Source organism: Diplotaxodon limnothrissa, linkage group LG12, assembly GCF_057381915.1.
Source record: "Diplotaxodon limnothrissa isolate DT_005_m linkage group LG12, D_limnothrissa_male_GT1.1, whole genome shotgun sequence".
In the NCBI taxonomy this organism is placed as follows: domain Eukaryota; kingdom Metazoa; phylum Chordata; class Actinopteri; order Cichliformes; family Cichlidae; genus Diplotaxodon; species Diplotaxodon limnothrissa.
In genome coordinates, this window is record NC_140607.1 from 4,568,039 (window position 1) to 4,593,989 (window position 25,951).

Below are 25,951 nucleotides of genomic sequence, written 5' to 3' on the forward strand. Positions count from 1 at the left end.
GCAATTCATTTTACTGTAATGTCCTATTTCTTTGAAAGAAATTTCCTCATGAATGCAGAGGCGCTTTGGTCCACTGGAAATGCAAGTGCTTTTCAACAGGTAAATAAAGATGAATTTCCCAGTCGTGTATACAGTTATAGAGTACCTATAGCTCTAAAGCGTGAGTTGAATTTGTGTCTCCCTACTTCACTTCTAGTTTAAACTGCGTCAGAGGCTTCACCTCTATTTGCACACTGCTCATTCTCCTGTGCTTCTTTTGTATTTTCCGTCTTTATGTTATATTGCATGGGTTTCAATCAAACAGGAAATGGTAACAAACACACTAAAATCAAACTCTGCTGAGCAACACCATATGAAAAACTTTCCAAGCACCACACGGTGACACAGTTTCTCATTGTTACCCTCATTTGCCTGTTAAACACAGACCGAGCCCAACAGAAACCAGTTCCTACAAAGCTCACGCCCTCTCTTACCCTCTTCTGAGGATCTTTGCTGATGTAATGACGGTCCTCTGCCTCAGTGAGGGAAACAGGGTCAGGTGACCTCTCGGCTGAAAACCTATTGAACATACATCACACAAGACAAAAGCCATGCATGACAGTGGAACACAGAACAAAAAGCAAAGCACATGGACAGTATGAGCAGCTCTTACCTTTTGGTTAGGTCAAGGGGCAAGGGACGGGGCTTCAGTGCTGGTTTAAGGACAGGGCTCTGAGTCGGTGTTGTATCCTCTGTCAGCTGCTTGATGAGCTGTTTAACACCAACTGCTGGTTCACCTTCAGGGGTTGGCTGCAATGGAGAACGAAGATCTGAACCATGGCCGGTGGCAGCTACCCCAGGAGAAGACGGCAAATCGAGCAAAAGACTTATTCGCGACTTGACGCTAACCCTGCGCTTGTCTTCATCGGTCTCTTTTGCAGCCATTTCTTCTTTGTTTTTGTTGCTTTGGTCTGAGAGGATAGGATTACAGACATCATCAGTACTTTGTGGTGTGGTACTCGTAAAGGTTTTATCTTCCTCTTTGCTTTGTGGTAGTGCTTTTCCCTCTGGAGTGTTGTCTACTGAATTTCCTTCAGGAAATTTCCGGTGCAGTGAAAGACCAATAGACCCAAATTTGGAAGTGAGATCAGCTGAAAGGGGTCGTCTCCCAGCCGAGCGAGGAGCAGGAACCGGGGTCTCCGTCTTCGTTGTACTGCCGGGGAAAATGGCTGATACAGGTCTGGGCTTGGAGCCTCTAGGATGTGGTCGCAGAGGCACAGATGTTTCAGGCTGAGCCTTTTCTTTTCCTTCATTTTCTTCCCCTGCATCAAGAAGAAAGCCCATGGACTTTGCTCTAGTAAGGGAGGTTCCAACTTTACCTTGTGCATTGTGGCCTTTTTCATCTTCTTTTTTAGTGGTTCCAGACCACTCTGCTGCTGGTAGTTTTTTAAAGCTCTTTGAGTAGGCCAAGCTTGATGTTGAGGGTTTCTGCCTCTGTGCTGGCACAGGAGGAGGGGTGGGTCTGCTAGGGCCTCCAGTGTCATGTGGAGGAGCTGGTTTAAATGGCTGGGCTACTAGCTTTGTTGTCTGTCCAGTGTTCAACTTAGTGGGTGATCGAAAGGAGGTAGAGGCAGGACGGTTGGGGTTGGTTAAAAGTGGTCTGGGTTTGCTGCTGGAAACCGGCTGCTGTGGTTTTGGATTGCTTGGAAGCTCTGGTTTGTATCCAGCAAGGCGAGTGGACTCAGGTCTGGGTTTAGTTTGAGGCTTTGGGGCAAGTATGGGCTTAATTGTAGGATTTTTCTCCACAGAAAAAGGTTTGGGAGTAAGTCGCGGCTTGGCGCTTGGGGCAGGCTTGTTTGGTTCAGCTGCGATGAGCTGCGGCTGATTGGCAGACGGGATGTCAATGAGGCTCTTATTGCTGGAGTCTGTCAGGGGAGTCAGGTGATGTCGTCCTCCTGCCACTGTCCTTCCTACCTCCGTAGTCTGAACCTCCACCTGAGCAGCCATCCTGTTGAACAACACCTTTTGTTAAGCATAAAGATAAAATACCCCATCAGAGAGAAAATAAAAAATAATATTACTTACTGAGATCCTCAACAAAAAAGTACCTGCACAAAATCTAAAAATGTAAGGATTTAAACAATCCCCTAATCTAGCCGTTACTATAAACTTGGGAGTGCCTGATATTCCATCACAAGTTTATTGTTCAAAAGTCTTGAGCCATCTTTATTTAAAATTTTCTATGAAAACAATTGAAGTCATTTATTGAAATGTAAAAAAAACAACAACAACAACAAAAAAAAAAAACACAGGCAGAAGTCTCTCAAGCTTTCTTGTAATTTCTTATAAATCTTCAGAAACAGTTCTCCAGGTTTCTTGAAGGACATTCAAAGCTCGTCTTTGGATTTTGGCTGCATTTTGTTCTGTTCTCTATCGAGAGGATTTGACACTGCTTCAATAATGTTGAAGTCTGGGCTCTGGGGAGGCCAATGCATGACTGATAGAAAAACCCAAAGTAGAACACTATCCATGTAAGGTGTAAGCGCAGAAGCGGTGTGTTTGGGATCACTATCATGCTGAAAATCAGGTTTGTTGTCAAGTTGTCTGACATGTGAAGACACAAAACTGGTTCATATGAGTTACAGGCAGCTTTTGTTACTCTTAAATGATTCATAGGTCAGTGCTGATGCAAAAAAAAAAAAAAAAAAATTGAGGAAATCATTCTTTGGAAAATACAAAGCACTAGACTGAAAATTAGTGAAAAAGCAGCCAAAGTCCAAAGAAGAACTTTGAAATACCTTCAACAAAAACTACTGCTTTAAAAAAAATAAAAAAATAAAGTCTAACTCATTGCAAGCAAAATCTAAAGAACTGATGAGTGGCTCAAGACTTTTGCACAGTAATGTATATTATTTTGCCAAAGGTTATTGATTGTTAGGTTAAAGCAGGACATATTTAGTGCTAAAAAAGAGCGGACACCAATAAAAGGTGAGTGTTTGTCTTGTACATTTACACGACACAGGTCATTTAATAATGGCTTAGCACACAGCAGCACAGGTGGGACTAATAACATCAACTTTGATTATGATGCATTGAACATTCACGCTTCCATGAGCCCAAAAGCAGTATCACTGTGCCTGTGCTTTTTCTGCAGTGACATGTGAAAATGCCTGATGTGAAAAAAGCAGCAGCCGTGTCAGAGAAAAGTTACAACATATTTCCAATGGCTATTTAAATGTATTTTATTGTATTTTAAGACACATTAAACATTAGTTTATCTACTTAATGTTTTGATTTAAATGTTTTAATGTTACTTGTACTTAAAACCTGTAACCTGCACAATTGTTGCCTTTGTTTGACCTGTTGGTCGACTCTAACAACTGACATTAACGTTATCTCCTTGGCTGTCGTTATCAGTGCAATCAAACTAGCTTGTAAAATGTGTGTGACTAAGTTGAGATACTGGTGTAGTGGTGATCAGGACTGCATACTTTTCATGTGGCAACTGACACAAGGAGGAACCGGACAACTGTACAATGTCATTGTTTTTTGCTTCAGGTTTTAACACACGCACATCATTCTTAGGCAGTAAATGGGAGATTCCAGTGCAAACTCACACCAGACCACCATCCATCAAACATTCAGCTCCACCCCTAATGAACTTCTGCATGTCTATTTTGAAATGCTTATTCAGTCAAAAGGAGGTTTAGTGATAAATATGAGATGACTAAAGATCGACTTACTAATCTCTGACACAATATGCTGGTAAACAGCTTTATCTGTTGTTATAAAGCAATAATGAAGATAGAAAAGAGCACAAAGGCCCTTTAAGAAACTCCTTCTCCACATCTGATAATGCTTTCCACGTGTTGTGCTGAGTTACTCTGCTATGCAGAAACTGAATTTTCTTTTTATATAAATAATGGCACGCTTGATCAAAATCCTGAATATAATATCCTACCTGACCAGATGTCAACCGTCTGCTGTAGAGCTCGAGCTTCTCTTGTAACCGAGTCGTGATGTCATATCACACGGGAGGAAGGAGTCGAAGGAGCCTAAGAGATACACACTTTGCGTCATCAAAGCAGACAGGCTGTTCACTAGTTAAGACTGTCGTGCTGAAGGCTACGGTAGAGAAATCACAGCAGGGATACAACAGGGCGGTCCAAATGCGTTGCTGTGGTGTTCTCACGCCTTCAAAAAGCAGCAAATAGATGATATGTTTTCACTGACACAGACTTCAGTAAACACAGGCACACCCATATATATTTAGTGCACAACAAAGGTCATCGACTCTGCTCTCGTATATGCTTGTTATTTCCTGTTCTTACATTTGCATTATGTCCTCGATCAGTACAAGCACGCCATCGCCAATGCAGTCCTCACACTACTGCATCTAAATGCCTTCAATCAGCAAATGTTGGAAGTATAAACATTGCTGTTTGGTGTCCTTTTCTGTGCCAGTCACGTCTTTACATGATCGCCCCTGTCGTTGTGCTTCTTATCAAGCACATCAGCTGATAAGCTCCAAATACTCAGTGGGCAAGTCCATGATTCATAAAAGAAAAAGAAAAAAATATATACAAACATAAAAACTGGACAGACAAGGAAGCAGAGCCACGAAGGCTTGCGCTTGACTAACAGAGACTGTTGAAAATGCTGAAAACGTGAACTTTAGATAGTGGCAGGAAACACCTTCGCTGAGATGGAATGCCAAACATCCACTGTGATGGTGGGACGAGCAGCACAGCGGAGATTAAGGAGCCGTCTGCCTTATATAGGCTTAGACACACCACCGAGTATCCAACGCCGACTCATTACTGCAAGCCTCACATAACAATTGAAAAGAGCATTTCTTCAAGCCGAAGATGTTAAATAGTCAACTTTGAAGAGATCCTGCGAATGTTAGAGACATATTTCAGAGTATACGTGCAGGACAGTAGGGCACAGGGCATGGAGGCATTTTGTTTTGTTTTAGCCCTGACTCACTTACTGTCTTTAACTTTTTAAAGACAATGAGTCAATAACCCGGCTAAGCCAGTTATGCAGAGGAAATTTCCTTATGCAGACAACAGAACAACTAAAAGAAGATGAGCATTACCGCAATTTAGTTCTCACCTATGGTAAAGTCACATAAAATATACATCACAATCCACAGGCTTTCACTGGACTTTAACAGTGAAATATGCGATACTGTTCTCTAAGAAAACTTTAGACTGAGTTTAGCCTGGCTGTAATATTTTGCTGTATTATTATGGACATAATGTAGTAGGCTCAGGTTTTTAGGTGATCTTGACATTTAAAAGTAACTTACAACAGTGAAGCAGGTAACCACAGTTTTATATCACAGTAAACCATAACCCAGATTTAATGTGGACCTACTGGATGCTACAGAAAACCAAGCATCCCAACCACTTACACACACACACAATGATACAACTAAATCTAAACAACAATGCTAATAAATGAGCTTTCTAAGTTTTGTAGTTTTCCATCTCAGCAACAAGTGTTAATGCTTCCTCATGTCGTGTCTGCTCACCTAAATTACCTCGACAGTGCCCGGTCCAGTTTACCGACAGATAAGAGTTGGCTTGCTCCCAACAGCAGGGAGGCACATTTAACGTACAGAAGGAGAACGGAAAAAAAACAGAAGTGTGCAGACGTATTGAACGAGCGTGTTGCATTCAGCTGTTTGGGAATTCCCACAGACTTCAAACAAGAGGGAAGACAAACGCTTAAGCAGCTCGCTGGCTAGCAACCGTAAGCTAACAACTCAAGAAGCTGGACTCACAAAATGGAAACACTGTCTGAACCTGTCTTTCGCTGCCTGTTTGATCCCAACTGCAGACAACTTACCAAACCATAAAGTCAGCTTTCCCTCCACGCTTGTCGAAACAACTTCTAACACAGTGTATCCCGCCAACTTAAGGGAAAAATTACGAGTCGTGACAGTTGGTTAGCAGAGCAGCTAACTTAGCTGGTTTACTTAGCTAGCCAACTGGCTGGCTGGCTATCCCGTCTCAGGTTGCAGTATTGTTGACAGGGATAGACTACACAGGCAACTAGCCGCCTGAGTACTTTCCGCACAATCCAGCTCCACATAGCACTTCCGGCTATTGCTTTCAAAATAAAGTGCAACTAAAACATAAAATAGGATTTTGCTACATAAACTTGTGTCGTTCCAGTAAGAGACAATGACAGTTTGTGCATACAGTATACAAACACTAAGGAATCATTTTTGCTATATAGCACAACTCATCAGGTGTAACGCATACATACATACACACACACATATATATGCATTACTTAAACTTCCGGGATGAATGTGGATAACTTAACTGGATACGAACCTGAGTATAGGATGTGCTCGGGAAAATATTATTCCATCCCAACTTTATGGCATTAATTACCCGTTCCCATGTTTAAAAGCACAAACCATCAGTTTGTTTGTTTTAAAAAGCTGACTGGTTATTTTCTGTTTGAATGGCGACACCTATTTGAATAAAGAAATCTGCATAATTCATGAACTTCAGATGCATTATGCATTTATTTGATCTCAGACTATTCTTAACCAAGCTTTGACTGCAGTCAGTATACAAAAACTTAAATTTTATTACACAGATCAGGTGGACTAAGACTGCCCTCTTGTGGAGAAAAAAGGTGCTGCGTTAATAAGATCGTGTGAACTGACCTAATTTGATAGTCACCTTCTGAGTTTCACTTTGCCAGACAGGGGGGTAAAGAAGTGTAGCAAACAACCAGTTCTTTGATTGTGCATCTTTTTATTATTATTTGCAACAGACTAGTTATGCTTACCAGTCTATAAACTTGGACAAAATTAAAGGTGAATTAAAGAACCCTCGGGAAAAAAAAAAAAAAGAAAAAAAAAAAATCAAATCCACTTGTTCTCATTTCACCAGCACTCATTAAGCCAATAATTCTCTAACTTCACACATTTCCAACACTGAAATAAAAGTTGGGGAAATAATGTTAAAAGTGAGTAAACATCCTACAACAGAAGATGAAATTAAGAAGAAACTGAATGACAAGAAAAGTGCTATTCATGTTTATCCAGGCAGAATATATCAAGAGTCCTGTTGAACCTACAGAACTAATATCTTTTACACAATACTGTGTTTTCACTTCCTGACATTAGAACTTAATGTGTAGGCATAATGTTGGCATTACCAAATACTAGAGCTTTGACTCTGGCAATCCAACAAATCTATACATATGAAGAGCTAGCCCAAGACTGACCTGTGATAAACACTGAAAGATTTACTCACTTGCTGCCTTCTGTATTTAAGTTCCAGACTGATAATGTGTAGGTGCTGAGTATCCTGGAAAGTTTTAAAGGTGTAACGTACCTGCAGCTGGCTGACTGCTATTCTAGTATGAAGCACCCTCAAATTACCCTGTCTATATTAGTAATGGGTCTAATGGCTTGCACATGCATACATCTTGGGTACACATTGCACTCTTAGCACCGCATGTGTGAACACACATACTCAGGCAGCCAACTTGTGATTGGATCACCAAAAACACATGTTAATGCCATGAACAAGGACAAAGACGCAACACTATGGGGCAGTTTCCTACAATAGACCCCATGATGCACTCAAGTACATGGAACTTACATAAGCCTGAAGCATGTGTAATACTTAGAATGTTAACTTAAATTGACTCATAAGGCTTTCATTGTGACACGAGCATGATGGTGCAAAGCTTTGGCCTTGTTGTACAACAGAAATGCAAGTTAAACCGATGGAAAGACAAACAGCTCGAACAGGTGATGAAGCCAGTGGAACAATGTTTGAAGCAGCATGAACTCAAATCCTTTTCCATAGCTTATAGTTCCAGAAAGATCTGCGTGAAACTGAAAACACAAGCAGTGGGGGAGAAACAATATGATTAAATGAACTTCAGTGTTGTCTACTTTGTGTGAACCATGGATGTGCTGAATAGAAGCTTCTGCTTTTTCTTCTTCTTTTTTCCTCCTTTTTCATCTGAAAGAGAAAAATCCCAGACGGGAGTGAGCGTGTGATCGTCTCTGAACAAACAATGAGTCTAGTCAGAAATATCAGGCTTCGGCTAAGTAGATGTGAGGGATCAGAGGTTCCTGACCTGGTTCAACCACAGGTTGTTGAGAAGAAACTGGACCACTGTCCAACTGCATAAGTGCCTTCCCTAAAGCCTGACTGAAGGAGTTCTGAAAGTTGGGCACTGGGACACGGTCTGAGCCGTCGCTCTCGCCATCGCTGTCTGCTGCTGGGGGAGCGAGCAGCTTATCTGCATGGTACAAGGCACAACATTGAGTTCAGGAAACCTCTGGGTGTTGCAGTTCCAAAAACTGGTTTTACCAGAAATGCACAATAACACAAAAAGCTTTGCTTATTTTCACCCACTCGGTACGTGCAATTTGTAACAACTGATATAACCACATAGACAGGAAGCACAAACAGAAATGATGAGGCTGGGGTTTTATTCTGAGCCAAGGTTCAATATATCAGATTTTACTCCTATGACAAGTTGGGTTTAAATAAAAGTAGCAAAAACTGTGTGACTCTATTATTCCACCTTGTAAGCGGATGTAGGCAGACAAACCCTTTGATGACAACATGGGTACATTATCTGGCTCTTTGCTCAAGTATTATCAGTTTATAAAGCAGACTAAAACTGCACCCCATAAATACAAGCTTACTGCTGTAGCTACTATCACGAGCCAACCAGGCACCTCTAATCAATTTCATTTTAACAGGAGTTGGCATTTTAACTGTGAGATTTCACATTATTCACATTTACAGCTTAACTGTAACAAACAAGGCACCATAACATCTACACTCCTGCATTACCTTTCTTTGGAGTGATCCTGGGCCCAGCATCAGCTCTTGCTTTCCCATCTCTTAGCATCTACACAGGAAACAGTCTTATTAAAGCACTGCTGAGCTATGCCAACCACTTAAGTCACAAAGAATACTGTTCCCACACACACCTGTGCAAAGGACATGCAGTGGGACTCATCCTCCACACTACCCACGACAGGTGACGGCGTATTCAGACTTGGGAATTTCATTCCATCTGAATTGACAGACGTTTAAAAAAAAAAAAAGAAAAAATTTTTATGTGTGTCATGGCGTTTATCACCAAAAGCCACACAGGCAGCTGACAGGAGGAAACTCTTATCAAAAAATGGCAGATGGAAGGGGTGATCTTACCAGAGGAAGGGCTGCTGCTGAGGGGCGAAGGAGGCGCAAAGGTGAAGTCAGGCTGGATCGGGGGGCTGCTGTTGTGAGGTGGAGAGCCGAATGCTGGGAAATGCTGAAGGTTCTCCAGTCCAATATGCACCTCAGGATCTGGGGAATGAAAATGCAAGTACTATGGACCTCAATTTCAAAATATGAGGTATATAAAAGGTGTAATTTTCAGGTATACTTACATTTACCCTGCTTCTTGTTCTCCTCAATCTCAATTCGCTTCTCTCTGCGTTTCTCATCTCTCGCCTTCTTCTGCCTCAGGCGTTTTCTTTTCTCCAAGTCATCTAAAAGGTTTAAAGGACGATTTATTTCATCTGAGAAACCTTTACAGTAAAACCCTTAAAACAAGTTTTAAGTGTTCTAACCTGCAAACATGTCCAGAGTTTCCTGGGACAGGACTGGTGGTTGCAGTGCTAGCTCACAGATGCTGAACTCGCACGTGAGTGGCAGATGAGCCAGATAGCGATGCCGGCGGCGGATCTCCTGCAAGAAGGAAAGGGGGATAAATAAACTAAATGTGTTGACTTAAATTAAAACTACATTAAACAACAGAACGTCAGTCTTTTGTTTCTTTGTTTGCTGACCTCTGTGACTGTCTGCCCCACTATCTCCACCACTGTGGCGGTGATGGATTCAGGACTGGCCTCCAAGCTGCCGTATTCACGTAGCAGGCAGCGCACGTTCACGGGATGCAGGAACATCTGCTGGCAGTCGTCAGCTTGACGGAGAAAAATGGAAAGCAGGAAAAAAATAGGGATGAGGAAATTTTACATATTACGGCAGGAATTTTATCCTGGGTAGATGGGTGGAGCAGAGGATCACCAACCTTGGTAGAAATAGTAATAAGGTCCAGGCACCACACTGGCTGAGGGCCGGCCTGACTCTGCCTGGATGGCCGGGCTCTCCTCTTCAAGCTGGAGCTCTGAGGTGGAATCCCCTGTAGCTGCAGGAGGCTCCTCCGGCACACTCTCTAGAATCGCTTCGGGAAAGCCTGGCAGCTCTACATCAGCATCTTCCGGAAACTCTGCCACCTCGTCATCAAATGCTGAGGCGTACTGCAGCACGGGCTAAAGATGAAACAAGACAGAGGCGATAAAAAACCATAACCAGGACCACGCAAATAGGATACATTTGATCCCATCACCAGAGATACAACAATGTGAAAAAGGGTAAAGAAGGTTTAGACTCACCTTGGCACTGCTGATGTTAGTCACCCCTTCTTCCACAGGAGAAGAAGGTTCTTTCATAGTCAGAGAGGACAAGTCGAGGCTGTCTGCATTCTCCTTCTGCTGCTCCAGAAGCTTCTCCTCTTGCTCCTAATCACAAACACATACAGATAAAGACATCATCAGTTAACTGCTTATTTGGCTTCCTTAGACAAAACAAACAAACAAACAAAACACCCAAGAGAAAATGGATTTAGCGGCATAGCAAAAAAACTTTTATTCATACAAATTAAATGCGCTTATTTCACTTTATTTTGTCTATTGCATTATTTATGTCTATGTTGTTATGTCTTAGTTGCCAAAGATGTGCACGTAGCTTTACCTGTAAAAGACAAAGGGCGCTCTGGATGAAGCACCCTTGAGCGTCCTCTTCCTGGCTAAGCTGAGCCTGAAGAATTCCCTTCTCCTCTGCCACCAGGTTCAGGACCTGTGCCGGGGAGGTCAGCAGCAGCTTGGAATATGGACTCAAACATGCATCTATGAAATAAATGTGAACAGAGTTTAAAAATACCTTTAAACTTATATGAAGTCTTATATGAATTTAAAAGTGAAAAATGATCTTGTCCATAAAACTGGCACAGACTTGCCTCCAAAACGAACAGGCTCCTCCACCTTCACCCACTGAGAGCTAGGCAGGGCCACCAGAGCCCCCTTCTCTCTTCGCATCAAGCGCATGGTGATCTTGTCACCAGCCACATACTGTCTGGTCTCCATAGCAACCACACTGCAACAACACAAGCAAGTGGTTAAAAACCAAACAAACCGAAAAACCCTGCGCAAACTAAATGAACCTGTTTTAATATCTCCATGTAGCAGGAGAACTTGTGAGGGCACAGGGCTCACAGGTAAGCAAGCAGCAAAGAACTCATTTGTATATACTAAGAATTATGATGTCTAAATGAGCCATGGGGGGGGGGGGGGAGTAACTCCTCTTCTCCTTTAGACAGATAGCAATGTTTTGCTTCCTTCTGTTTTACCTCTTCAGGTCAGCTGTGTGCACTGCCTCATAGCAGATGGGGCACTTGGACCAGCTCTTGTCACTAAGAGACAGGTAGTGCAGCATGCACGGCCAGCAGAAGATGTGTCCACACCGGGTGATGCGGGCTGCCACAGGAGGGTACAGGCAGATGGGGCACGATGGCACCTCGTGGCTATAGATGCGCTGCAGAATGAGCAGAAATGGCTTGTCAAGACACGTGCTTTCATTTGATTAAATATTGGTAGTTAAGTAAACACTTCCCCGTCAAAACGCGGAGGATAACTCACCACTTGTTGCACACAGTCCCAGTTGACCAGAGTGTCTGGATCAGTGAAGTGAGCCTTGTAATCCTGGTCATCAGTCACCACAAACTGACAACTGCAACACACACAAAGGTGAGATGAATCCCAAACATCGAGTCTCTGCATTCAGAATCATTTTCGTTTGGGAGGCCGCTTACTTGGCCTGCAGAAAAAGCTCCTTGTTGAAGGGCTTGTGCTTGTGGCCCCATTTGTTTCGACGGCCCCAACAGGAGTGGCCTCCGTCTCCGACGCCACCGTTACCTCCACGGGGTTCAAAAGTGAAGTTCAGCAGGTGGTTCAGGCTTATTTTTTTCGGTCCTGCCAACTGAGCCGGGCTGAACTCGGCCCGGCGCGTCTCTGCTACCTGGTGACACGAGGATTGATCGCAATTGACCAAATGAATGTCAACAAGGAACTGCTGAAGTTTTCTCACCACTAAATGAGGTCAGTACAACATCAGCCTTTGGAAACACGCACCTCCTCACGTCGTCCTCCACCTGTAACTCCATACTGTCGTCCTCCACCTCTCTGAGGGGGTCTCTTGTCAAAATTCTTGCTTTTCTGTGAATTGGTGCGGCGAGGGCCGGGGAAACTGTCGGCTTTAGGAAAGGAGGGCTCACGCTTGCGGCTGTAACGCTTGGAGCCTCCATTATTTTTACCTTCTGAAATCCAAATAAAATTTTTTTTTTTTAAAAAAAGCCTTAGGGGGGAAACATTTATAAACATCACAATTCAAGCTGATTTGTAATGTGAAAGACCCGATGTCTAAAAACAGTAGATTAAGTCTCCTGTAATTGAGTCTGTAGGTAAAAACTAAGCCTTTTGCACATTTCCACCCCATATAAAGAAAGTGCAAATACAGTTTCTTACAGAGTTCAATGGTGTTTTGTTTAGGGCACATCTTAATTCGTGTGTTTTGGATTTTCAGTGCATTTTTTTCAGGATTTAGCAAACAAAATACCAGTTTTCATGCATCTGAAAACACAATAGTTTTGTGAAAACTATACAACTAAATATTTATTTACGTACATTAGTAGCTTTTGATTGGTAGCGGAAATGTGTCATCATGTCATAAAAAAAATAAGTAAAACAATGCTGGATGGAAATATCGGGTACTTTTGTGACAGCTGGTGGGTCAAATGTCTTGACAGCTACGTCAGGTCCTTAGCCATACAAGGTAAACAACCTCTGCAGTACGGCTAGGCCCCAACAGGCCACAGGGCAATGGGTGTTTAGCTACAAGAGCACACAATGTGTTTGGCAACCTCATGTGATATTTATGCCGTTTCCTGATATGTGTTCACCTGTTTTGGGTTTAGATTCGCTCGGTGCCGGGCCTGTGGAGCTGGAACGGGGCGGAACCTTGGTGCTGCTGCTGCTGTTGGGGTTTTTCTCCATGTTTGTCTCCGTGCAGTGAACGGTGTTGAGGCCGAGCTCCGGGCAGAGAGCCGCCGAGCTCTCTAGCATAAAACGGAAAAACGGAGAAGGAAAGCGGGCTGCAGTGAGTGCGGGTCAGGCGACGAAGGCCCTGATTCATTTCTGTCAAACGCGGAGACCCCATCACGGCGACATCTTGACCATAAAACAAACCCGAGAAAAAATAAGAGACACGGTTTCGGCGTCTCAAGTTATCGGAGCAGTTGGAAGTGAGGACGAAAAATCGTCACGCGGGGCCAAGACCCCCCGAATTTAGGATTTTTTCTCGCTAAGGGAAACAATATGCCCTTAACAAGGCGATAAATGTTTTCCAAAAGCTGGAAAACCTAAAAATTCCGAGATTTTAGCCAAAAAAAATATATCCTTCAAAACGAGCTTGCACTAATGGCGACGGGTCGCCAGACAGGAACCTGAGAGACCCGGATGTTTCTTGTACTGCCTGCCGATTTGTTTAGTAGTGATGTGTCGGTCGCGAACGAAACGGCTCTTAGAGCCGCCTCTTTGAAGTGAACGACAAGACCCGACTCCTTATTGGGAGCCATGGGTTATTTTTTTCTTTCTCTCACCCTCTCTCTTGCCCTTTTTTCCGCTTCACTCCGCACGCGAGGCTTGTGCTTTGCGCTGGGAAGAGTGGGGAGAGGCGGTAGTTGCACTCGCAGTAGCACAGGAACAGAGCCAGAGAAAAAGAGAGCCAGGGACAACAACGTCACATTAGAAAGGTATAATAATCATCCACAACTATTTTCATTTGCAGATGATAAAGGATTCAGATAGTTTATTCATGTAGGCCCATATGACAGAGAATGTGCATCTTCTTTTTGTTTTCATATTTTAATTTATATTTAATTGTGTTGTGGTTTGCAGTGTTTTGTGTTGTTTCACTTTAAATTTGTTTAAAAGGAAAAAGCTGAAATTTTAAATAGTTAAAAGTTTAAAATGTGAATAGTTTGGTTTTGTATTATATGATTTATTTATTTATTACATTTTATGTGGAGTGAATAAATAAAATTATATTTACGGTGGCCCCTAGAGACAAAGCACGTAAAAACTCCGAAGCACGTACAAACTCCAAAACACGTACAAACCCCGAAGCACGTACAAAACACAACAGAAGTGCTCCAGGATGCTAGGCGCAGTGTTGAGCTTTTGTTACCTAGTGGCTACACAAGCCAGGAAGTACCAGCGACTGGATTCGGTGTGTGGTAGTAACAGGTAAATGAACTTTTTTTTATTTTTTTTATTTGAATATATATATGAGTGCTTGTGTATAAATACACAAACAATACACATATGCTTTCAATTGTGTAATTTAAGTGATCTAGGTAGCTCTGTTTTGGAAATTCAGTTAACGCTAGAAATGTGTTTTGGAGTTTGTACTTGCTTTGGAGTTTGTACGTGCTTTGTCTCTAGGGGCCACCATATATATTTATATATAAACATATAAATAAAACCACAGGGTTTTTTTTACATTAGGAATTCATTTTGTGCACAATTTTATATTATTGTTAATAATAAATTAATTAAAGCAACAAAACAACCTGAAGATCCGGTTGGGAGCCAAAAGAGCCGGCTCTTTTTAGTGAGTTGAGCCAAAAGAGCCGGTTCTCAAAAAAAAGAGGGGGAAATCCCATCACTATTGTTTAGTAAAGAGGCCCGTGCGAGGGATCATGGGAGACGTAGTAATAACGTCCATGTCAGATTAGGATTAGTTTATTGGATTTGGGGTGATAAAATAAGTTTAGTATACTTTTGTTTTCTTCATACTTCGTGTTTTTTAAATAGTTTGTTTGTTTTGGGTTCTTTTTTTTTAATGGAGTCAGCTGGAGTAGCTGAGCCAGATGGTGTAAATAATTGGTGTTACCTTTATACTGGGCCTTGGTGCAGACCCTCAATTTAACTAGGGCCTCAAACTAGTCATAGCCTTTGTTTCTGCCCCTCTCCAAAAAAGTTAAATTTTAAAATGAAGACACATTAACCAAGTAAAATAAACCAGAACCCAAAAACATTACCCAAATGCCTGTCTGAAAAGTTTAGTTTAAGTGTTTAATGCCACAAAGTTTTGGCATTAAGATTTTCAATGTACAAAACCCTTCTAGTTTTCAGATGGGTACATGGGATCACAGGAAGACCTTGTCTACAAATCTAAGTATGCAGCTTGGATACTGCACAGGGGTAAAAGTGGGGGCCTCACCTCATAAGACCATAAATGTAGAAACTAAGATTTAGGAAACAATAAGTTAATTTTATAAGTCATGGTCAGTTTTGGAGTTGGATATTTAGCCCAGGCTTGTTCACTGGTTAATGACTTACCAGTTACAAGGCATTAGCCTAACAGCATGCTCCGTCCACAGTTTGCATTCAGCCCCAGCACTCGCTCTTCAAAACACTAAGATGACCTTTGCGCTGCTGAAATTGCAGCTACTAGAACACAGAACACACACCAAGAATACCTGTTCAGTCTAGTCTTCGTGTTTTCTTCATCAGGCAATGGAAACTTTTATTTTTAAATAGATCCAGTTTTAAGCTTCAGAGCTCTAACTTGCAGCCGTCACCTTCGAAATAAACAGCAGGGCAGAGAGCGTACTCAGGATCAAAATAATGAACTCAAATTAAAATGTTTAACCTCCTAAGACCTGAACTCTTCCACGACATGCATTTTTAATTTCTCTTTGATATTTGGGCTGCTTGGGACCTGATGAATGTAAAAACAACGAATTACCAGATTATTATTTTTTTTTACCTAATTTTTGTTTCTAAGAAAAATGAGAGCCACATACGAGGATATTCGTTTAAAATTTCGATAGAACAGTAGCAGTATAATGTCCTCGTAAGTGGATATCAGGCCCTTGTAGAGCAAAATTGAGTATTTTGGTCTAAATAACCCAAAATGTGATGTCCACATATGTGGACGCCAGGTCCTAGGAGGTTAATCTACCTCTCTGTGCACTAAATTTCAAACCTAACAATTTTCTGCAGCATTAAGCTCATTGTTTTTGCAAGTCTTGTATTTTACTGTATTTTTCATGTTCTTTTACATTTTATCACTATTTTTCCCCCATCATCATCATCTGACCACATCTCTTTTTAGAATAGGCGGCGCTCACAGGGATCATTTTGTGCACCGTCACGACACATTGAATGCACCTTTTTGTTTAAGTTTGCACAGAGCCCGAGGCAGAAAACGCACCTTAACCTAGACAGCTGATAGCCATCATTGTGATACCCGATCTCTTCCACTGCGGTTTTTAGCTAATGCAAAGCATTGTGTTGAACTTTTGTAGTATATCTTTCTGGACGTCACTAACCAGTGGGTGATGTCATGATTTACATACAGCCTGCTGTATGTATCTGTATCCATAATTTTGTATACGTACTACAGAACATCTTTCTATATAATGAATGGTATATTCTTAATAAAATTATGAAAGTGCGTATTTGATTGCCTATATGACCCAGATGGTCTATGTGAGCATGTGAAGTACATGGAACAGCATCACAAACACTGTATCTTCAAACTATGGCTTTAATTTACAAATATGACAAAAAAGGAACCAATACAAATTAAACACACAAAATTAAATGTCTGACTCTTCAGAAGGAGAGCATAGTACTGTGTCGCACTGTGTAAATGCAGTTTTATTTAACTATCTAACTTATGATCATGTGATCAAACACATGACTTTGCTGATGAAAGACACTCAAGACAGTCCATCAGACCACTCTGCAACCCAAAGTTATCCATGTAAACCGTCCCTCCAGTGCAGAGAATTATCTAAAGGAGGTGGAGGGGTTAAAAGTAACAAAAGCACTGAGAACCTGCTGCAAGGTATTCTTGCAGTTGTGAATCTATTTCTTCAAATGCTTCATACAGACTTCTCTTTCAGTCACAACAAAAAACAAGCACAACCAGGCATCCTACTTGAACCTGAGCACAGGCCCCAGCATGTAGTCAAGTCACTCCTCTTCTTCCTCTTCCTCCTCACTCTCTGAATCCTCTTCAAATGCTTCCTTGCTTTCTGTTAGGGAACAGCTTAGAATTGCTTTGCGAACCTGCCGTTTTTCTTCTGCAAATGAAACGAGGAGAACTCCGTCAAATTGCATTTTTTTTTGTTCATTTTGTGTTTGTTGTCCCAAGATCAAATGTTTGTTGTCTTCAGTGAACTACAAGATCTACAACTGAAGAGCTTGATCACATCCTATATGATTTAAGACGAAAGTTAAAATGTAGAACATTACAACTTTATGAGGATAATATTAGTGTAGTGTTAAGAAACACACTGACCAAAACTGCAAAATTTAGTGTTCAAATCAATTCTTTACCTTCGCTTTTACATTTAGGCAGCATTCGATGGAGCTGCTGGGTGTTGTATCGGATCAGAAACTTCTGACATGTTCTAATTGTCCCTGAAACAAACAAAACTCACCTTAAATTATATGTAGTTAAAATGTATGGTTCTGTGCAAAAGTCTTGAGCAACCCCTAATTTCTTTCTATTTTCCTTCCAAGGAGCCAGACCTCCTTATAATTGTTTAAAATCGTCGTGAGCAATAATTTTCCAGGCTTTCTGAAGGTCTTTCAAAGTTTTTTGTTGTTGGCTTTTCTTGGTTGCTTTTTCACTTATTGTGAATTCAGTCTTTCTACCTGACCATTTTCAGAGCAATGCTTATTTGTTTCTTAACCCCGACTGATGATTCATTCAAGTATTAAAAAAAAAAGCACTTGTGGTGGGGCGTTGTCTGCGGGGCCGTGCGGATGCACCTGCATGGTATCCGTAATCATGCCCGCCGAGTTTAAAACATGGGGAACTGGGGTTTGTTGTGAGTTTTTGTGGTGTGATGCATGTATGGCTGACAGCCGAGAGCTGCAGCTGGAATGAATAAAATGGCTCAAAACTGTGATCTCTGGACCCGCCGTGTCTCATTCACACCACAGCACTTAACTCAAGGTATTCACCAGTGGCGTACACATAAATGTTAACTTAGCAAAGAACCAGTTTTAAACTGTACATAATTTGCTTCCACTTCTTCTGTTTAATCTATGAAAAAATACCAACGATAACAATGTGACGGGTGGGAAATAGTATTTTTTCCACTAAGAGGACGATTCCTAAAGAGTTGTAAGATGGAAACTAGGTATATCTCAGCATGGTCTGCAGTCCATTGTTAAAAAACAGAACTGGGTGACAAAAAAAGGAAGTGGCACACCTAAAAGACTATCTACAGCAGATTAACTATCTGCTGTATATGAAAGTCATGTCCTTAAGAAATAGTAAAAAAAAAAATCCAGCAAAGACCTCACACAGAATCTGAAAGATGCATCTGAACCTTCAGCTGATGCACCTACTGTTCACTGCCTCATTAGAAATGATTTAAGTGGAAGAGTGGCTGTCAAGAAGCAGTTCTTAATGAAGGGAAACAACCAGAAGTCTGTCAACTTACACACGAACTGAAAGTCAGTGGCAACAGGTCTTATGGAGTGATGAATCAAACGTAGATTTTTTTCCCCCCAAACTGTCTCCAATAAGTACAGAGGAGGTTAGGAGAGGGGTACAACAGTGAGTGTCTACAGCCATCTGTAAAACATGATGGAGTCTATCTTGGTTTGTGGTGTGAGGGATCTTCTGAACACAGGAGATTAAGCATTAGATTTTGATAAACCATGCAATACCATCTGGAAAGTGTCTTCCTCGTGATCAACGATCTCAAACACATTGCCGGTGCAGTAAAAGCATACCTGGATTAAAACAAAACAAAACAAAAAAAAACAAGTCATGGACTGACCTCCAGTCAACATCATTGAAGCAGTGTGGGATCACCTTGACAAAGAAAGGAAAAATAGGCAGCCAACAACCAAAGAACAGCTTTGGATGTGCATGAAGAAGCCTGGAGAACTATTCCTGAAGACTACTTAATGAAATGACAGATAGTTCAGACTGTGTTGAACAATAAAGGTGGTCAAACCCTGTATTGATTTTCAAACTCATTTGAATTGTACAAACTCTGTTTTTGCCCTATATGCAGTATTTAAATTTATGATTGCACACTTTTCAATAAATCAGTGTAACTATTTCAGATTTTTTGAAGAAACAATGAGTGGCTCAACACCTTTGCACAGTACTGTATGTATTTTTCATTCTGGAATATTAGTTTACAGTTTTTTCTTACCTCCTACATGCAAACAGTTTAGAAAGCAGGGAATTTTTTGCCCACGAGTTTCAATACTGGTAATGAAAGGCAATGCAGACCACAGGAGTTTGTAACACCTTTTGGGAAAACGTAGAAATACTATTCCAGTGTGAGCGTTCAGATATTTAACTAAAAGGGGGGAAAAGACAAAAAAATTAAAAGTCAAACGACATTCCAGCAACATTAGCACGATGTCAAGAAGAATGTCGTCACCCCAGAAGCCAAAGGGCTGGGACTATTATTATTTCGTTTAACTTTGCTTGACCAGCTTCCACAGGCAAACATTACGAACAGCTAAATACATTTTAAAATTTACTTTAGTGCTGATGCTTATTTGAACAACTTTCACTGGTATTTTCAAGTGTTGTCGCTTGATCCTTGGAAAGTATCTAAAACTTCTTACCACAAAATCTAATGCTACACATAGCGGCCCCATAGTCCCCATGTGTGCGGGCTACCGCTGCCTTCACTGCCACCATAATTGCTCGGTCGTCGAGCAGCAACAGCTGGCTCCTGTCCGACACGTTGACTTCGCATAGTAAATACCTGCGGTAGAATATGTAGCGTCAGAAACTAGGAGCACACACGCTAGAGGAAACAGTATACGAATGGCACGTTTTACCTCGTCTTCAGCCGCACCATCGCTGCTTTACTCTACTTCCGTCGGAACTTCCGTCAACAAAACTCGGACAAGCGCACTAGCGCCACACGCTGGAAAGATGTAATGTATATTCGACACTTACATGGGCCCAACAACACATCCGAACAAAAAAAATTAAAGGGTAATATATTTCAAAAGCGGAAGAACTGGTAGATAGGTGGCTTTCAGAAAAGATAAAACGGTCGTCAAATCAGATCACTCCAGTGTGTTAAAAGCTAAACAACGCAAGCAGCTCATAAGGAAACGGAAAGGCCCGGAAATTAAACCATTCACACCCCTGGGGTAACTATGGCAACCTCCATCGATCTTAGCCAATCACAACCTCGCGTTACCATCTCCCTAACACGTTTCACGCCATCTTGAGATTACCTCCTAGTTTGTTAAATCGCTCCCAAATTCATAGGCTCCGCTCCTCATTTCATTGTTGCCGCGCTGTCCGAAATGAACGGTTCCCGAAACAAACCTTTACAAACAGTCAGCAAGGGCCCGAAGGACGCAGACACCGGCACGGAGAGCAACCACAGGGACAGAAAGAGTGGCGGAGGAATGCTGAAGAAGCTGAAGTCGAGGCGCAGCCAAACGGAGAAGTGGCCTGTGGTCACAGAGGATGAACTCCGGGCTCTAGGAAGAGATATCACCCCGGACCATGTCCTCGGGCTCCGGGCTGTTACGGAAGGTAATGTTATGGCAACGTAAAGTTGCGCATTGCTGAAAGCGGCGAAATTTGATCGCCTAACTAGCTACGCACTATGCTAATTGTGGCTAACGTTAAGAAAATAAGTTTGAGAGCAGTCGACCAAAGGGTACGTTTTCTAAATGTGTTCATAAGGTAAATACTACATGTGTTACTTTGGTGATTCTGCGAGCACGGGTTCATTGGGGGTTTTGGGGGTTTTGCAAGGGTGCAAGTAGGACTTTGAAGCCCCAAAGCGAGCATTGTTTAGGGCACCCCACGCTGGCTTGGGGAGGTCAAACAGCTAAAAGCCTATTATTATCTTAACAACTTGTTTTAGTAAGTGTGTTTGGCAGATACGTGTACTGTTGTGTTTCTTCTCATTTCTTCCCAATTGGAGGTGTAGTGACTAAACTTTTAGGTTTAGAATCTTCTACTCACCCACGTTTATTAAGTAAGTTATTATAAAGCACACAGTTTCGGTTCTGACACGGCTGTTAATGAGTTAATGATCAGTTGAACCTTTGTTTTGATTTTAGTTTATTATGTGTAAAGTATACACAAGTGGATGATTTCATATTAAGAAAACAAAAACAAAGTGGGAAGTGTAATTACAACACTTTGGCTTTATGTACAGTATGTAAAAACGATATGAAATAATCTTAAATTCTACATATAATGTAGATACTGTACCTGAACAGCAGTAGGTAGAAGTTTACATTTCTCGGGCTGTACTCCTTTTTCACAAAAAGGAGAATCTTACTGAATACATTCAGCTTGGGTTTCCTGCCTTGATTTTTAAAAAAGAAAATTAAGACAAGGCTTCATTAGAACATAAGGAGACAACTCGATCTCTGGGAGGAGCATTTCCTATATTTATGCAGTTTGTTGTTTTGAACAAACTTGTGTAATTATGTATTGATGTGCTTTTTTTTTTGTTCGTCTGTGCAGTTGTTCCACACACTGTAATGCTGTGATATTTTACATTAGTCCTTACTACCGGCTTCCTAAACATAAGGATTCCTCTCCCAGGTCATGTCTTATTTGGAACAAATTCTGAATGTTATGGTGCCTGTTGTGTGTTCATCAATATAAAGGACCAACTTTCCACACAGTTATTTAATGAGTAATTCATTTGGATTGCTGGCTTCTTTCATTTTCTCCCCTAACCGTCATCACCTTCACCCATGTAGTAACCTGCTTGAACCCTATCCCATGGTTTGTCATCGGACACCCAGTTGACTACAGCTGCAGCTAGTGACTAATGTTGTTTTTTAGCTTTTTTCTCACCCAGACAACAATGACATTACTTCTGCTCTATCTCACTGCCATTGTTTGAACACTAGAACCTTTTTCTATAGCATTAGTCACCATTACTGAAGTTTGCAGGAGCCAGAAAAACAGATTCTGAAAGCCTGACTGCTCCTTAAGTGCTGTCTCAGTTCTCTAAGTAAAGGTCAGTCTTTGTGCTCCAAACAGTTGTGTGACTTTCACAAAGTTGTTATATTGAGGTTTTTCAGTTGCGCAACCACATGTCGTTAACGTGTTCACTATTTTGGATGTGTGACAATCATGGTGACAATGCAGACTCTAGTCATGATGTGAAAAAATGGTATTCCCTGATCTGTTGCTGGAGGTTGGTGGTAGTATCTGATTAAGTAATTACTAAAGCCCCAGTCACACATACCAAGAGACTGATCATTGAGGCCTTGCAAGCAACGGTCGGGTTCTCTCTGAGCTGTAGTAAAACTGAAAAAAGTCCAATCCAAATTGCCTCCAGAGCCACATGCTTTTACTTTGAAATCCAATCGTCTCCATTTCCATTTGCGTCATACTTTTACTACTGCTTTGCTAGTAGTTTGCAAGTGTTTGCAGACAAATTTGAAAAACGTCAGGCAGCTATGACAGTCTGCTAGAAACCAAAGCAATCACTAGGAGGTTTTTGGTGCAGCACCTTCTTTGCATCCAATTTAGCAAACATGGCTTGTAATCACATCCAATGAGGCAGATAAATCTCTTAAAATGTGAACATGACATCAAATGAGAAACCTCAATACAGAAGAATTTAAATAAGGGGACCTCTATTTTCTAGTAGTTGTTTGCTAGTTGACGTCTAAGCTCACAAACGGTGATAACACTAATCTTAATTCTAGGCAATGAGAATGTGCTTTTTTTTTTTCTCATTAAATTTTTCACCAAATCTTGTCAATCAGCAATGAAATTAAATAACCATTCAAACTGTCACACATCAAAAACTATTTACATTTTTTTTCTCCAAAAGTCTGTTTACCCCACTCTGGAACAAGGCAAAAGTTAACATCAGTGTTACTAAACACGATCACTTTGACTGCAGAGGGTTAAACTCCCTCACGTTTACTGCATAAGTTGATTGTCTTGGCTTAACTTGCTTTTTTTCCTTCCACATTCCAGACTATCTTTGCAGACCTGAAGATAATATCTACAACATTGACTTCACACGTTTCAAAATCAGAGATCTTGAGACAGGAACAGTGCTCTTTGAAATCGCCAAACCTCCTAACAGCGGTAAGTGATACACTCAAAATTTGCCTGCATGTTACCAAGCTTAAAATTGTTTAAAAATATAGAACACACCTGAATGAATAACAGAAATGATCATACATCCATGCAAACATGTTAAAGCTGTTTAGTTATCATGCATTTAAAAAGATGAATTGTCACCAAGCACGAGAGCTGCAGCCCAGCTGTGTATTGGTATCCTTACTTTTATCTCAAATGTAAATCTATCAAAACACATGAAGTCTAAAAAGAAGGACCCACGATTAAGCACTATTGCTTCCCCTTTTCACTAGTAACGCATCCTCTGCATGTATTTAGATTTTTGTTTGTTTCTTTAAATGCCGATTTGATTTGACGCCACCATCTCAAACTGTGCTCATTCAGTTGTATCAGAGCCTTTTGATGGATGATCATAACTTGAAAAGAGACACCCTATGTATATTTCAAGCACTACAGTAAAGCATGTATGCCAGTCAGCTGAATTAGTCTTCTGTGTCAGGACCCGTGGAGAGTGAAGAGGAGGGTGGCGATCCAGACACCAGTGCGGGGCGTTTTGTCAGATACCAGTTTACACCAGCCTTCCTAAAACTCCGCACGGTTGGTGCGACGTGAGTAAATGGACTACAACAGTGTGACTGCATCACGATCAGCCTCAGGTGTCTATTTAGTTTCTTAATTTGTCTCTTTTCCCCTCTCTGCAGAGTGGAGTTCACAGTGGGTGACCGCCCCATTAACAGCTTCCGTATGATTGAGCGGCATTACTTTCAGGGACGCCTTCTGAAGAATTTCGACTTTGACTTCGGTTTTTGCATTCCTAACAGCTGCAACACATGTGAACACATTTACGAGTTCCCGCAGCTTCCTGACGACCTCAGTAAGTTCTGCTCCTTTTTGTTCATATTACCAGATCTGTATATCTTTATTTCTTAATTGATGGTGTGCTCTTCTCCTTTTCTAGTTCGTCAAATGGTGGCACACCCTTATGAGACCAGATCAGACAGTTTCTACTTTGTGGATAATAAACTCATCATGCACAACAAAGCAGACTATGCCTACAATGGTGGTCTGTAATACCTGAAGGGGGGGCGTGTTTAAAAAGGATGCAGTAGCTCCCAGGAGACCGATTTTCTGGATTGTGCCCCTCAATAAATGGGGCAGAGACAGAAGTATTCACTCTTTATCGGAATAAAGCACCATAGTTTAAAAAAAGGAACAGAAGCAGGAAAAAACCCAACCATATCTGCCTTCATATGAAATCATGGATCAATTCATCAGTACCGAACAGAGCTCAGTTTCTGGGAGTCCGAGAGAATGTTTAATTCAGTATTTCGCTGTTATATCTGACTGAAACCTTTCTGTTCTCCTTTTGGATTGTCATACATGTGTAATGTAACTGCTTGAACACTTTTGCCTTAATTTCCTGCTGTCTCTGCTGGAAAGGGACAGTTTTGAGTAACACATCTATAGTGGTAACGTCTGTAGACTACGTTAGTTTTTCATTTAATTACTGATGTAATAAGTTTGTTTATTTTTGAGCTGAACTACCTTTTGCAAGTGACAATTGTGTTTCCTTTATGGAAAAACAAGCATTATGTAGGTGTTTCGGTCTTGTTTTATCAATAGATGTAGCATTAGTATTTGTTTGATTCTTCCTCAGATGTGAGTTGAGAGCAGTTGCTACTGTTTGTCAGATATTTAAGCTTGGTGTCCGTTTTATGAAGTACAAGATGACCAGTTTCTTCTTTGGTAGAATATCCCTTAATTCGAAAATGGTCTTCTCCCTTTTCCTGTTTTGTTTTTGTTTGTTTGTTGTTGTTTTTTTAAATAATTCCAGGTGTGATGTTCATTCTGCTACAATCGGTTAGATTGTTATAACAAAAGTTTTCCCATGTCTTTGTTCTATGAAAACTGTGGGATAGATCTAGTTACTAGACTTTAAATGTTTTTCTTTTATGTGCCGTCCATGTTTAGAAGTGTTTTTCTGCCTTCTTTGTACAATTGCATAGTTCTTTCATCCTTTGTTTATTTGTCACAGCAGTGCTGTGAATCCCACTCTTTAGCAGCGTTTGGCCAAACATGTGGTATACCTATTGAACTGTTAGTACGCTCTTCTCCTTTGAGATTGCCTTCTCAGTTTACTAATGAAATACCACAGTAGCACACAACTTGACAGTACAGAGGGAGGTAACTTGGTAGTTGGATCTATTTTTAATGAGGCACTGGGGTAGATGCAGTCATTGACCTGTTTGACCGATGATACTGGTGACTGTGCAAATTTTAACCCATCTGTATACGAATGTCTTTTTCAAATTTTACACCAGTTTTCCAGTGTGCACAATTTCATGTGATGCCAGTCCTGCTAGAAGGAATACCTTACTTACTGTGATGCTCTGAATTGCATTATGCTGAAAAGTTGTCTGTAATTTATTCAAAACGGCAGCAGTTAAGAGTTTGAAATTGGGCTCCACTTGCAGAGTGATTTCCAGGTGAAACGTGGATTTCTCTTCATAGTTGGGTTTTGTTTGAATTTATGTTACTGAAATGAAAACCTGCAAGGCAGGAGATAGTAATGAAACCTTGCAAATGGTTGTTTAAAGTGTATTTGTTAATTTGCATTTCAGTCATGCATACACACATCCGGACTTCTTCCTACTGTACTGTTATTGACTCTATGTGCCTTGAATCCAGTTTTTTTTTTTTTTTTTTTTTCACCTTTA

General features: G+C 41.1%; 4 protein-coding genes across 4 annotated transcripts in view; 1 reads left to right on the forward strand and 3 right to left on the reverse strand.

The window, feature by feature from the left end:
- The window catches only part of LOC146620708 (uncharacterized), a 30,780-nt gene extending 24,770 nt beyond the window's left edge, over nt 1-6,010 (reverse strand). The window contains exons 1-4 of the mRNA XM_085367050.1: nt 5,836-6,010; nt 3,941-4,034; nt 653-1,987; nt 474-558 (exon numbers count right to left, since the gene is read on the reverse strand). Coding sequence (XP_085223176.1) covers nt 474-558; nt 653-1,986 — 1,419 coding nt within the window. The 5' untranslated portion in view covers nt 1,987; nt 3,941-4,034; nt 5,836-6,010. The remainder of the gene's footprint in view (nt 1-473; nt 559-652; nt 1,988-3,940; nt 4,035-5,835) is intronic.
- A 721-nt stretch (nt 6,011-6,731) lies between these two features.
- rnf10 (ring finger protein 10) lies at nt 6,732-13,587 on the reverse strand. The gene is made up of 17 exons (XM_085367051.1): nt 13,045-13,587; nt 12,218-12,402; nt 11,899-12,104; nt 11,726-11,816; nt 11,437-11,621; nt 11,047-11,183; nt 10,782-10,936; nt 10,424-10,549; nt 10,060-10,300; nt 9,818-9,951; nt 9,599-9,716; nt 9,416-9,517; nt 9,195-9,332; nt 8,972-9,057; nt 8,832-8,889; nt 8,104-8,268; nt 6,732-7,985 (listed from the first exon to the last, which is right to left on the reverse strand). Exons 1-17 carry the CDS (start codon nt 13,205-13,207, stop codon nt 7,912-7,914), a joined length of 2,364 nt encoding a protein of 787 aa, XP_085223177.1. The 5' UTR covers nt 13,208-13,587; the 3' UTR covers nt 6,732-7,911.
- Nucleotides 13,588-16,797: 3,210 nt separating this feature from the next.
- On the reverse strand, nt 16,798-20,032 carry pop5 (POP5 homolog, ribonuclease P/MRP subunit). The gene is made up of 5 exons (XM_085367804.1): nt 19,985-20,032; nt 19,766-19,908; nt 19,342-19,491; nt 17,498-17,581; nt 16,798-17,241 (listed from the first exon to the last, which is right to left on the reverse strand). Exons 1-5 carry the CDS (start codon nt 20,002-20,004, stop codon nt 17,132-17,134), a joined length of 507 nt encoding a protein of 168 aa, XP_085223930.1. The 5' UTR covers nt 20,005-20,032; the 3' UTR covers nt 16,798-17,131.
- Nucleotides 20,033-20,376: 344 nt separating this feature from the next.
- On the forward strand, nt 20,377-24,770 carry unc119b (unc-119 lipid binding chaperone B). Its single transcript, XM_085367805.1, has 5 exons — nt 20,377-20,699; nt 23,127-23,240; nt 23,734-23,842; nt 23,936-24,108; nt 24,193-24,770. The coding sequence occupies exons 1-5, from the start codon at nt 20,465-20,467 to the stop codon at nt 24,303-24,305; spliced, it is 744 nt and encodes a 247-aa protein (XP_085223931.1). The 5' UTR covers nt 20,377-20,464; the 3' UTR covers nt 24,306-24,770.
- Nucleotides 24,771-25,951: the final 1,181 nt, after the last annotated feature.